Here is a 14,230-nt window from a genome sequence, read left to right as displayed (position 1 = left end):
CAACTCTTAGATATTTCATTATTCATATAACGTTATATTTCCATCAAGGACGGATATACATTTTCTATTTTGTTTAATTTTTGTTTTTTATCGCTTGTATGCTTTTTCACATACCTATTACTTGAAATTTTTTATTGATGAAACACCTTTATGTAAATTTTACATTTACTATTCTATTTGTACTTGAATATATTTTTCAATAAAAGTTTATAATCAAAAAAAAAAAATTTCAACATTCAGAAGAATGTGTTGCCGGCTTTTATTTTCTTCCCTCATGGAACTTAACTATAAATGAACACCGCAAACTGAAAATTCAATTAAATTAATTTTTAATATTCAAAGCAAACTCACCCATTCTTCAAAGTCACCATGCTTTATTTAGCTGGGAAAGCACATTGATAGCCCCCCCCCCCCCTTTAGCATTTCTAGTTGCAGCCATCTTGAGTAAGGGTAGATGATTCATGTAGCATTTTCTTCCTAAACTCCATCTGCCCTTACCTCAGGCATGCAGGCAAGAGGGTGTGCTTATCTGAGAAAGCCCCTCCTTCCCTCCCCCAGATGACAGAAAAAATGCCCTAGACCACAAACCAGAAAGCAACTGAAGAAATGTTAGAATAAAAAGGTTAAAACAAGTAAATATAATATAACTTCCTATATATTTACTAATGCTAATAGCATATATGAAATAACAAAAGTTAATGATTATTGAGAGAGTTTCGTTCTGCTTTTCTTTCCGTGTGCAAAAAGCTACAAGGCCACAAAAAGCATGCTCTCTGATTTTTCTTAAACAAAATCTAAGCATAAGAACAAAAATGTAATATATAAAATAGTTTATCAGTCCTAAGATGTGGTTGCTGCATTTGTTTTCTGTATATTTTCTGCAAATACAAAAATGCATGTCAGAATTTAAGGAGTTTGCTTTTAAAACATTAATTGGACAAATATCACACAAAATCATACAGGTTGCAAGACTTTCTGTAATAGGTTAATTCCACCCCATCTAGTGGCCAAAATGAGATCTGTTTTTTCATTGAGGTATTTTTGAACACTATACCACACTTTGGCCAGTAGATGGAGCTGATGATCATAGGAACTATTCTATTACAGAAATTATGGCCAAAATGTGCGCTGCTTGCACAAATAAATATGTGAAATTCTTCCAATGACAGTTTTAAAATTAGTTCCCTAAATTCTAACAAGAGCGACAGAAAATGTACTTAGCCTGAAAAAAAAGAAAACGAATGTAGGCATCACGTGAGCCAGGAAAAGCTGCAGCTCCTAGCCTCCCTGGCGGTATGATTGTTTCCGATTTTAGGTGCTGAATGCGGTACCATTATTTTGCATGTAATTCTTAAAGACGAGCAGCCCAAACCAACTATTTACATATGATTTTTTTTTAATATGCGTTCCTCTTATATATACATAATTATAATATATATTTATGTGTGCGTGTGTATATATATATATATATATATATATATGTGTGTGTGTGTGTGTGTGTGTGTATATATATATATGTGTGTATGTATATATATATATATATATATATATATATATATATATATATATATATATGTGTGTATACACACACACACATATATATATATATATATATATATATATATATATATATATATATATATATATATATATATAAAACAAGCAAAAAATTGGGGGAGCAAACCCTGAACATGTATATCTAAAGCCGGTGCAGCTATGAACCAAGCGACATGTATATTAAAAAAGAATAGCACACACATGCAAAAGAAATGACTATTAAATATGGAGACAATCCATAAATAAAAATGGGGATTTTGTCCCACCATATGGCCATATCGTGCTCAAGCCCACCACTGCGTCAAAGTACCCCATTATCAGTGGGTCCTACACTATCCATAAAAAAGGGGGTTAATCCAGCCTCTCTAACCCTTGGAGACAACTCTCCTCGCTGGGAGAGATGTGCTAATGCACTACAAGGGACTCCTCCTGTATCTACTTGATAGTGGACACTGATGGAGTACAGGTGTGTGTGGGGGGTGGATGTGTAAATGTATATATATATATATATAGTACAGACACACTGCAGGCAAGGGCACTGGGGGGCAAACTAATGTCAATGTATTTTATTTAGTAATGTAATCCAATAGGATTACAATATTACAATATATCAGTGTGTTTTACTTTTCAAATTTGCCGCTGGTTCCACCCCCATGGGACGTGACGCTCGCAGGAGACGGAAGCCGGGGCACAGAGCGCATCGGGAGGAAGATCCGGCCGCCGTATGCTGCAGGAACACATCGCGGGATCCCGGGGACAAGGTAAGTTACCTCTTCCAGGATCCAGCGATGCTCCCTGGCGGTACCCCGAGTGTGGCTCGGGGTTACCGCTAATGGCACTGAAATTCCACCCCGAGCCACACTCGGGATTACCGCCAAGGAGGTTAATTCAGCCTTGCCAAAAACACTGAATAGTTCTAGAAACAATACAATAGTGAAGCTGCGCTCATTCAAATATATATATATAACAGTAGGTCAATAGATGGTATATATAATACACAGGTATAGTAGGACTACAGTTATATACACAAAATAAATAAAGAGTGACTTCATTGCTGTAAACACGGTCTCTGTATAAAGTGCAGTACCAATCCTACAGTAATAATTAGGTGACACTAATGGATGAAGTAAAACTAGAGTGATATACCAATTTATTATAGAACAATAGATGATGATACATGTGCTGAAAATAAAATCAGAATAAGGTGCTTGGTAGTGCTACTACAAAAAACTGTAGTGTGATACCAGTGATGGTCATCCAGAACTGACTGGGTGACAGAAATAGTGAATCCAAGTTAAAAGTGGCAGTGAAATATAAATACAATAATAGATATATAAAAAAAATGTATATATATATATATATGAGGGAAAAAGTTCATAACTATAGTAAATAATCCTGGAGCAAATAAAGCAACAATAAAGTTCATAAAAGAAAGTGATCCAGATGCGATCTTGTGAAAGGTGCCCACTTAGGTGATGACAACACCTATGGTGAGTGGTGGATGATCCAAAAGTAATATTTCCGGGTGTACTACACCCTTACCTTACTGCTGTAAGGTTACAGCATGAAAAGAGGAACTCCTATCGATCATCCAAGGGGGCTGGAGGGTGCCTAGGTATCCTTCCTGCTGCAGGTATGGGGCTGGTAATAGGGGCTCCTGGCTCTCCTAGCGCCATCCAAGGGGTGTGGGGGGCATCATGGTTTCCCTAAAAAGCTCCCAGTAAGAATGCAGAAAGCAGAGGCTCTTTTGGTATAGTATTTACGTATGAGGTTTATTTAAAAAAATATAGCAACTTACAGTTAAAAACGAAAAAAGCCAGCGACTGGATACTCTGGGTCTCGAGGCGTCCGTGTTCCTGCACTTCCGGGTATAGCCTGAACGCTCTCTACGCGTATCGTCTGGGTCACGTGACTTCTTCAGGAGATCATCCACCACTTACCATAGGTGTTGTCATCACCTAAGTGGGCACCTTTTACAAGATCGCACCTGGATCACTTTCTTGTATGAACTTTATTGTTGCTGTATTTGCACTAGGATTATTTACTATAGTTATGAACTTTTTCACCAGCCCTATTATGTTTTAATCCCTCTTATATATATACATCTTTTTTATATATATTATTGTATTTATATATCACTGACACTTTTAACTTGGATTCACTCTTGCTGTCACCTAGTCAGTTCTGGATAACCATCACTGGTATCACACTACAGTTTTTTGTAGTAGCACTACCAAGCACCTTATTCTGATTTTATTTTCAGCACATGTATTATCATCTATTGTTCTATGATAAATTAGTATATCACTCTAGTTTTACTTCACCCATTAGTTTTAATTATTACTGTAGGATTGGCACTGCAGTCACGTCATAATATTTGCAAAAGCACCACCTAAGCACCTTATACGGAGACCCAGTTTACAGCACTGAAGTCACTTTTTATTTATTTAGTGTATATCACTGTAGTCCTACTATACCTGTGTATTATATAGACCATCTAATGACCTACTGTTATATATATTGGATGAGCGCAGCTTCACTATTGTATTGTGAATGTAGGCATCACATTTCAGGACTGGTAAGCTGCTATATATGTGTATGTATCGTATACCATGCACGAGAATTTTTTTTGCTATATGCATTTACATTGCAGACTCACCACCAACTTACACCAAAAAAGATTGTTCTGAAATGAAAACGCATTGGAATCCACATGTAACAAGTTATCAAAGTTTGATTGATTGTAATATAATTTTGTGACGTGTATTATTTGGTGGTTATGACATCATGGGTATTATTGGCTAATTTTGGCCATGTATTTTATCAGACGTGTGGGCTTATGAAATTTCTTTTGATGTAATTTTCAATAAAATTTGCTTGTTTTATCATTTGTGGTATTTTTGGTGCCTTAAAAATCCCAAATTCTGTATGCTGTTTGTCTCGCTTGTATGTCTGGTTGTAGCATGTTTAGTATGAGGTTCTTATCTGCACTTTGAATATTGAAAAATGGAGGGGTCATTATCTTACATCCAGATTTCTTTACTTGAGACACACTGGGGTTGATTTACTAAAACTAGAGAGTGCAAAATCTGGTGCAGCTCTTCATAGAAACCAATCAGCTTCCAGGTTTTTTTTTGTCAAAGCTTAATTGAACAATTTGAAGTTAGAAGTTGATTGGCTATCATGCACCAGATTTTGCACTCTCCAGTTTTAGTAAATAAACCCTACAGTTGATGGTGGTGGATATTTTTTTTAAGAGGCTCTTAAATGTTGAAAATCTACTATTTTCAAAACACACAGAGCCCTATACATATACAGCATGTTTATCCTTTAGTACTATCTAGTGTGTAGCTGCATGGAGGCAGCCTATATAAGTGAATAGATATGCAAAGGCTGTACAGATGATCCCACACCGCAGATTTTTACATGTGCACAGCCCCGGATGTACAGGTTGCGCATCGGGGACTGTGCATGTGTCCTTTCGTATCTTGTAACATAACAAAATTATTCTATCATTTATATATGTGCAGAAGTTTGTTGGACTTTTTATATCATTTATATATGTTGAATCATATGTGACCTGTATCTTTGTGTTTTTTTTTTTCTCAGGTAACTGACCTAAAATATGAACTTGATGATCAAGAAAAGAAAAATAAACAGCTTACAAATGTATATGACAGGCTTTCACAGGAAGCAAAGGAGATGGTAATGAAATAGTTAGAGTTTATTTATTAACAAAGAATACTCATATGCAGTATTTTATAGCAAATAGACCAATGAAAGATATTTTAGACTCTGCATATATGGAAATATTTTTCTTGATTGGCAGTCGTGGGTTCACATATGATGGCTCATGAAGTTACTCATATTGTAAGAAAGAAGCTGTCAAATTTGTATATACCATATGCCAATAATGTAGCGCAACTATAAAAGTGAATAAAGTCTTTTAAACTCAGTCTATAAGCTGTGATACAATCACATCACCGCAGTGCAAATTGTGAAAATAATACCTTCAATCTTCAAAAAGTGCCATACGAGCCTCCACCTAATAGGTGAAAAACCTGCACACAGTCCGTGATGATTTAGGGAGCCATGTCATCTGCTGGTGTTGGTCCACTGTGTTTTATCAAGTCTAAAGTCAGTGCAGCCCTCTACCACGTAATTCAAGAGCACTTCATGGTTCCCTCTGTTGGCCAGTCTTATGGAGATGCTGATTTCATTTTCCAGCAGGACTTGGCACCTGCCCACACTGCCAAAAGTACCAATAACTGGTTTAATGATCATGGTATCACTGTGCTTGACTGGCCAGCAAACTCGCCAGACCTAAACCCCCAGAGAATTTCTGGAGTATTTTCAAGAGGAAGATGAGAGACCAAAAAATGCAGACAAGCTGAAGGCCACTATCAAAACAACCTGGGCTTCCATAACACCTCAGCAGTGCCACAGGCTGATTGCCTCCATGCCACGCTGCATTAATGCAGTAATTCATGCAAAAGGAGCCTCGACCAAGTAATGAGTGCATACTATTCTGTACATGGACATACTTTTCAGTAAGCCAACATTTTTGTATTCAAAAATACTTTTTTTTTTTTTTTGGTCTTATGTAATATTCACATTTTCTGAGATACTTAATTTTGGGTTTTTACTAGCTGTAAGCCATGATCATCAGAATTAAAAGAAAGAAATGCTTGAAATATATCACTCTGTGTGTAACGCATCTATATAAAATATATGAGTTTCACTTTTTGAGTTGAATTACTGAAATAAATAAAATTTTAATGATATTCAAATTTTATTAGCTGCACCTGTAAATGTCTGGGATGATTGTACATAATTTGGTTATTTGTTAGGTGTTTAATGGAAAGCTGATATTAACACCTTATTTCTGTTTAAGGAGTCTGATATTCAGTCTCAGTTATCAAGTTTGGAACAACTGCTTCATAATAAGCTGCATGCATTAAGGGATTTAGAATATGAAAATAAAACCCTCACTTTCGAAAATGAAGACCTGTCAATAAAGATCTCAAACAGGTAAAGTAGCCGTATATTTACTATCATATATTCTTTCATTTTTTTTTTTAGCTTTTTCCAATCCTGATGCTAGTGTAAGTAGTTTTGTTCTAAAATATTGAATAGGCTTCTTTCTAAGAGCTATCTAAGCCTTGCATACATGTTCCTATATCTTTCCATTTTATTTCTCTAGGGTTTAGGGGCCTTTATTCTGAATTAAGTATTTGCATCCATTGTTGACACACATCAGTGTGTTCATGGCTGAATGCAATATGGCAAGGCCATGGGGTGGCCTTTATTTTTTACAGAGAATTAATTAAAAAAAATTGTTAAGAAATGTCATCATGATATTATATTCACAAATTTACTACTTTGTACTGGGTTGTAACTGTTTTTTTTTACAAGTTTTGACAAACAGTAGGGTAGGATGAGCTGGGTTGTTTTATATTTGAGCTAGTGTACTCACTTTAAATAGTCTGCTGGAGCAATCTGGTCCAAACAAGCGATTACCTTCACTAAAGCCAGCCATAGATGGTGCATATTTCCTACCCATGGTTGCAGGAATGAAAATTGCTCAATTCACCCATCAACACAATTAGTGTGTTGCCGCTGGTAATAACTGCATGAAAATTTCAACAGGCTCGTTGTGCCCATGTTGATCAAACGATTAACCTTGGTACATTCAGCCTGCCCATACCTGGTCCAAATCTCCTCCCGTCCATGCTGAACCGAACAAGATTTAAATAGATTATGGCCAGCCTAACAGATTCAGCTGCTGTTAGTGCTGTGTAAACTTTATGTAGCATTAGTCACATTGAGTGGTACCGGGACGATGTGTTCTGCTCCCATAACAAAATTTAGTTGTGCTGAGCACTGCTCAGCCATTCACAGGAAGCTATGTATTTTCTGAATGAGTACAATGCTTCATGACATCCTCCTGATGTTATCAGGCTACCTCTCCACCTCAGCCAATCAGAAGAAGACTTGCATTAATTCAGAAAGTACAAAGCTTCCTGTGAATGGCTGAGCAGTAATCAGCCCCACTCCATTTTGTGCCAGGACCAGAAGTCTCAGTCCCACTGGCAGAACACAGGTCTATATACTATACGTAACTTATGCTACATACAGTTTATACAGGACCAACAGAGGGCGCATCTGTTAGTGAAAGTAATAGTTTTTTTAGATCAACTTGATCCAAACTATTTCTTCAAAGTGATAGAAAGTTGGAGTTAGGCTTTAAAACATCTAAGTATACTGTGAATTTGGTCACTAGGGCTGCATTCACACCTGCGTGATGCTTAGCCTTTTTTTCCTCATTTGTTAGGCGTTAGCATAGGGCAGCCCAGTCACTTGATTTGGCTCCCCTACGCGTGACAAACATGCCAAAGTAGTTCCTGCACCTTTTTTGCCAGTGAGCCAAGGACTTTTTTGCAATGAGCATTTTTGGTGCATCTGTCACCTATTTTGTTGTGTGACAAAACATGCATCTGCTACCCGTGTTTGGCATGCTATTAAGAAATAATGGCACCACAAGCACGATGTGCATTCTGCCCCATTTTTCCCGCGTTCCCGGATAGTTCAGGTGTGAGTGTGTAAGGCACGCCATATTTTATGCAATTTTCTTTCCTTCAACCACCAGTTAAAGGAAAGAAAATTGGTCAGTTCCATCATCAATACGTTGTTGATGGGGAAATCCCTCCAACTTTGCTATTGTATTCTGACAATGGGAGGTTTCTCTGTCACCAGTATACAGCATTTTGCTTTTTTGACAAACGGAAGTGCAAAAAACCCCAAAAAACTGTAAACTCTATTGACTGTAGTGCCATTGCACATATTACCTGACAATATTACGAGCATTAAATATTAGGAAAAAAAGAAAAGCCCTTTTCTTAATTTTTTTTTCTTTCAGCAGCTTAGTAGATGCCCCCTACTTATTCTTGTGTGGTAGTGTAATACATGTTTAAACATTATTATGCAGTTATTATAGGCTGGGGATAGAATTGTGTTGCTGATTTAGAAAAAGCTAGGAGAGGACACTAAAGAGATAGTGTAAATAAGCGTAATGTGTGGAACTGCAAAGGAAAGGGAAAGGATTGGATTGATTGGAGCCTGCAACTCTCAGCCAATACAGCTTGCCGAAAGAGTTAGGGGGCTGGGGCTTTAACAGACAGGCCGAGCTCCGTGGGAAAGCGGAAGTTTAGGTGGCTAAACATCTCTCCCTCACATTTTCGTTCTGTTTTCGTTGAGAAAAATTGGTATTTATTTTTATCATAGTTTTCGTCAATTGATTTTCATTTTTGTTTAGTTTTCGTTTCTGAAAACATGCAGCTGATGAAAACTATGAGGAAAATATTTTTGTGAACTAAAAATTCTGTTTCACATCTCTTTCCTTTATTGTAGAATTGAAATCATTGCATTTTGGGTTTAATTCTGAGAAAGAGAAAGATTAGCAAATGGTTTTGGTCCTTTTTTCCATATGATTTTGCAGAGCATTCTCTGATTGGACGAGGTGGAGCGTATGATGTCACTGCTCCGCCTCCACTTTGTCTAATCAGAGTTTGCATCTATTGATAGAAGACAAAGCAATATGCCTGAATGGCCCAGTGCCCAGTGGGTGACCTCCTGTGTTCACAATGGATCAGGGCAGCCACTTGGCATGGACCTGGAAGCTAGTGGAGCAATGTTTACTAAAGTGATTCCCAGCTTCTAGAGCGGTCCCACAGTTATGGTAAATGCATAGTTACATTGGTCCAAGCTGATGTAAAGATATCTTCTTTATGTATTTTTTTTCTCTATTCCTTTATATTTTTTTGAACTAGCTATAAGACTAGAAATAAACATGAAGAAGATGTTAAGCGAATGCAGAAGAGCTGCATGAAAAATGAAGAGCAGACAACCAAAGTTTCCAAAGAACTCTCTCAAGTGTCTGTCACCCACTCAGCATCCAAATCCAAACTGGCAGAACTGGAGGACAAGTCATCTAAAGAGGAAAGACGTCTCAAGGTGCTTTTTACAGAAACCTTTTCCCAGTTTTTCCTCCCTTCAAATGTATTATACTTAACTGTATATGAAAAATGTATAGTTCTTTATCTAGGCTAGAAAGGCTTCTGTGTTAGGTAATGGGTAAAAGATTCATGAAATTTTCTGGATTCATAATAGTTTTTTGGGTGTTTTTTTAAAGCTGGTTTTGAAAAATTATTTGTGTTATTGAAAATGATCACAAGATGGCAGTATCCTTTAACACTTGGCAGCAGAAAGCCTCACTACCATCAGACTGATTTAAATGATGGAACAACACAGGTTATAAGTTGTAGGATTGCTTTACAGCTACAGAGCATGTCAGCAAATAGATTAGACCCTCCTGTTTTATTTTTTTGCAAACGTTACATTATTTACATCCCCTGGCAGAAACAATGGTTACTAATAATTTGTTTTAATTGATCCTTTTTGGCATTTATCAACTCACATTTAAAATAGGCATTTATGCATGGACATACTAAAATTGTTTGTGACGTTGCACTGAATTCTGTTTACTATCTGGGAGGTCAGTCAGTTATGCACACAGCATTCATTTAGGCTTTGTTCACACTACTAACCACATCGCACAGGAACCGCATCGCATTTCTGATCAATTCACATGCAATTCAGTCCGGTGCGATTTGAGCCTATTCATTTTGAATGGGCTCAAATCACAGTGCATCGCGCCAAAGTCGTGCATTCACCAGTTTTGGAACTGTACTGCTGCAGATTGCAAGGGCAGTGCGATTTAAATGTGCTGTGGAAAACACACACGGATCGCAGGGTTTCTGGCACCGCATTAGTGTAAATCTAAGCTGAATTTTATTTTGCTTATATTTTTCTGCGCCTTCTAATGCACACTGCTGGAAACTTACGCAAAGATAACTGTTTACAAAAAGATAAATGTTGAGTAAAGGAGATAAAACATATCTTGCAACGTTCAGCTTCTGTATTGTTGCTATAATTCAAATATATAGGCTTGATGATTTCCTTAACTAACCCCCTTCTAGTTAGCAACTTGCAAGTTTACTTATCTCTCTCTTAATTTTAGCAGTTGATTTTTATGTTTTTGGTATTCACACAATACTAATATAAAAGGGGGTAGCATTGTAGAACCCATCCAAGTGCAAAAAGAGAAGGTGGAATTCATGCCTAGACAGCTAGGCAGTGATTGGTTCATTTTTTTGTGCTTCCTAATTAATATAGTAAATAACTTTTTACATAATTTGTGACATTTTTACATCTCAACTTGCTGCAAAAATGTTATCCAGTGGCTGATGCAGTAACACAGTACAAAATTATATGACATTTGCAGAGATTTGTAATATTTAAATTTGTTCCCAGCAAAAGTTGGTGTTCTCTTCTACCTGCAGGAATGGATGGGGGAGTCCACTTTGTCTGCTTGATTGGATAGGGAAGTTCACTTTGTCTGCTGCAGTAGATAGGAGAGTCCACTTTGTCTGCAGAGGTGGATAGGGGAGTCCACTTTGTGTGCGGCATTGGATGAGGGGTCCACTTTGTCTGCAGGGTTGGATGGGGGGTCCACTTTGTCTGCAGGGGTGGATGGGAAAGTCTACATTGTCTGCTGGGGTGGATGGAGGAGTCCACTTTTTTCCACAGGATTGGATGGGTAAGTCCACTTTGTCTGCTGGGGTGGATGGTGTGGGGTCCACTTTGTCTACAGGGGTGGATGGGGGAGTCCACTTTGTCTGCTGGGTGGATGGGCTAGTCTACTTTGTCTCCTGGATTGGATATGGAAGTCCACTTTGTGTGCTCCGGTGAATGGGTAGTCCATTTGTATGCAGGGGTGGATGGGCTAGTCCACTTTGTCTGCAGGGGTGAATGGGGTAGTCAACTTTCTTCGCAGGAGTGGATGGGGGATTCCGTTTTGTTCGCAGGAGTGGATGGGAGAGTCCATTTTGTCTGCTAGGGTGGATAGGGTAGTCCACTTTGTCTGCCAAGGTGGATAAGGGAGTTCACTTTGTCTGGAGTGGTGGACGGGGGAGTACACTTTGTCTGCTTGAATAAATGGGAGACTTTATTTTGTCTTTTGGGGTGTATGGGGGACTCATTCTTGTCTGCTGAGTTGGATGGGGGAATCTACTTTGTCTGCTGGGGGTAGATGGGGAAAGTCACGATGTCTCTTGAGGTGGATGGAGGAGTCATCTTTGTCTTTTGGGGTGGATGGGTGAGTCCTCTTTGTCTGCTGGAGTGGATAGGGGAGCCCACTTTCATTTTACTGCTGGGGTGGATGGGGAGTCTGTTTAGTCTGCTGGGGTGGATAAGGGAGTCCACTTTATCTGCTGGGTGGATGGGGAAGTCAACTTAGTCTGCCGGGGTGGATGAGGGTATCCACTTTGTCTGCTGGGGGTAGATGGGGGAGTCCACTATATTGAAGTCGATGGGAGACTTTTTTGTCTTCTAGGGTGGGTGGGGCAGTCCACTTTACCTTCTGAAATGGATAGAGGGTGTTTATTTGTCTGCTAGGATGGATGAGCCTGTGCACTTTGTCTGTTGGGGTGGATGGGGAGTTTCTTTGGTCTGCTAGAGTGGTTGGGTGAGTCCACTTTGTTTTTCAAAATGGTGAGGCTTGTCTTTGAGCTCGCTGCAGATTTAGAGGTGACACAGGGAATTCTGCTTATACAGTATGTCCTGGATGTGTGATTCGCAAAACTGATGGAACATAGTTAAACATATTTTTGGAGGTAAAGTGCCTACATGTGTATTTTAGCTGTATATTTAGTGGATTGATCCTTTAGTTTAGGAACATATAGTATATAGACAACAGTTGAAAAAATACCCATTCTAAATTGAACAGATTGTTTCAACATAAAAAGCTGATAAAATCAGCAAATTTAACAATCTAACATTTTTTTTCTATATTCCTTGCAAGTTTTACCTTTTATGCAAATTCACTTCCTGTCACCCTCACAGATTATCTGAATACTCCTTGCACTATAAAATGTTAACTTACTTTCTAGCTTATACAGAGCTGGAGTGAAACAAATTCACAGCTGCCATACTTTTTTGCATATCTGCTCAACTATGACATGCTGAGAAGAACTGGCCAAGTGCGGGGTCAAAGATTTGAATTTCTACACATGTACAAGTTAATTGGAGACAAGGGCGAATTGTAAAAAACTTTATATTAATAGGAAGGGCTGTATGTTTTCAAAATATGTGTTTGATCTATTTTAGATACAAATACAGATTTAAAGCATATTTAACCAAAAAAATGTATAATATTGAAGCTTACCAGTTTCTAAACAGTGACTACATTAGGCTTTTTCAGGCTTTCTTTTTACCTTCATACACTTCCTCCACCTTCCTGTCTATTCTTTTCCCCACTATAACTGTCGGGGCAGCCATAGTTGTCACACAGGCTTTTGTTATTTCCACAACATGATGGATTAAAGCTGGCCATAGGCGGTTCAAATCTCGGCGGGTTCAGCAGGAACCAACTGAGATTTGAACCATTTATGGGGATGCTGAATATACTCAAGTTGATCAATCGATCAATTTGGGTACAAACCATGTATAAACAAAAAAAAAAAAAAGGAGAGAAAAGCACCATCTAAGTGTAGCATGTATTAAAACATATTGGTGAAATGAAAAACAATAAATATGGACTTACATTTAAAAGACATTAAAAAAACGTATCAATAAGTCACCAGCAGGTGGCAACCCTCCAGGTGGACAATGGTGAGCAAGCCCCTCCGATGTGATGTAAGGTGCTTGGACCCAGGACTTGACCAAGGGAGTACCAGGAAGAGCCAGCAGAAGCAGCAGACTGAGTGAGTATATTACATGGATAAGAATATCCATGTAATATCCATCTATGACTGGTCTTAAAGGAAAAATTTGTTATTTACACAGTATAGATAAGGTTTTTTGTGCTTGTATTTAAGCCCAAAGGACATGACAAGTGCATTACATTTCTAGCAAGATTCTTAGCCTAAAAGGAGAAAACTAGTGCAGCTACCACATGTAAGGAATGGCAGGCTGCAATAAATAAAAAAACATTTTTCTAAGTTTAGATGGGCTTTAAAATAGGATAAAGAGCCGTGTAGTATGTACATTATTCAGCATATAGCAACCAAATGTAATTTTTATTTTTTTCATCTGATTACTTTAAACTAAAACAAGTTCGGTTGCTATTACGGATGAGCTTCAGATTTTGGTCGACCATGAGTTTGACCCAAACCAAGCATCCTCACAGTTCGCCAAATAAACAGACTAAGTGGCCACTTTTGGCCAGTTTGCCTGGCCACATGAACCTCCAGCTGCTGCAGCCAGAAAGTAATTTATTTAGTGGTGGTATCACTGCTGGGCTGTGAGGATGAGGCCCTTGTTCCCATCAACATGGGGAGAATGCACTAAGATACCCTTCCAATGTTGAGGGCACTTGGCCTGGTATGGTAGGGGAGGTTATGCTTGCTGCCTCCCTTTGCTGGTTAGCCAGGCTGTATGCCTGAATAAGGGTTTGGTATACATTTTGGGTTCAGACCCCATGCCCTTTTTTTTGCCTTGGGGTTCCCTTAAACTTTTGAAGAGATCCTTTATCCAGTCATGCAACCTGGGTGGCAAGGAAAGGGGGAAGCAGCAAGTGTGCAGCCCTCCCATCCTGAAATGCACCAGGCCATAT

General features: G+C 38.4%; 1 protein-coding gene across 1 annotated transcript in view; it reads left to right on the top strand.

Annotated features, from left to right (window-relative positions):
• The window catches only part of CCDC178 (coiled-coil domain containing 178), a 433,474-nt gene that overhangs the window by 109,676 nt on the left and 309,568 nt on the right, over window positions 1–14,230 (top strand). The window contains exons 10-12 of the mRNA XM_082258686.1: window positions 5,167–5,262; window positions 6,452–6,588; window positions 9,387–9,570. Coding sequence (XP_082114812.1) covers window positions 5,167–5,262; window positions 6,452–6,588; window positions 9,387–9,570 — 417 coding nt within the window. The remainder of the gene's footprint in view (window positions 1–5,166; window positions 5,263–6,451; window positions 6,589–9,386; window positions 9,571–14,230) is intronic.

Source organism: Pelophylax lessonae (assembly GCF_965119305.1).
Source record: "Pelophylax lessonae genome assembly, chromosome: 5".
Classification (NCBI taxonomy): Eukaryota; Metazoa; Chordata; class Amphibia; order Anura; family Ranidae; genus Pelophylax; species Pelophylax lessonae.
The sequence above is the reverse complement of the archived record's forward strand: the minus strand, read 5'-3'. Positions and strand labels throughout refer to the sequence as shown.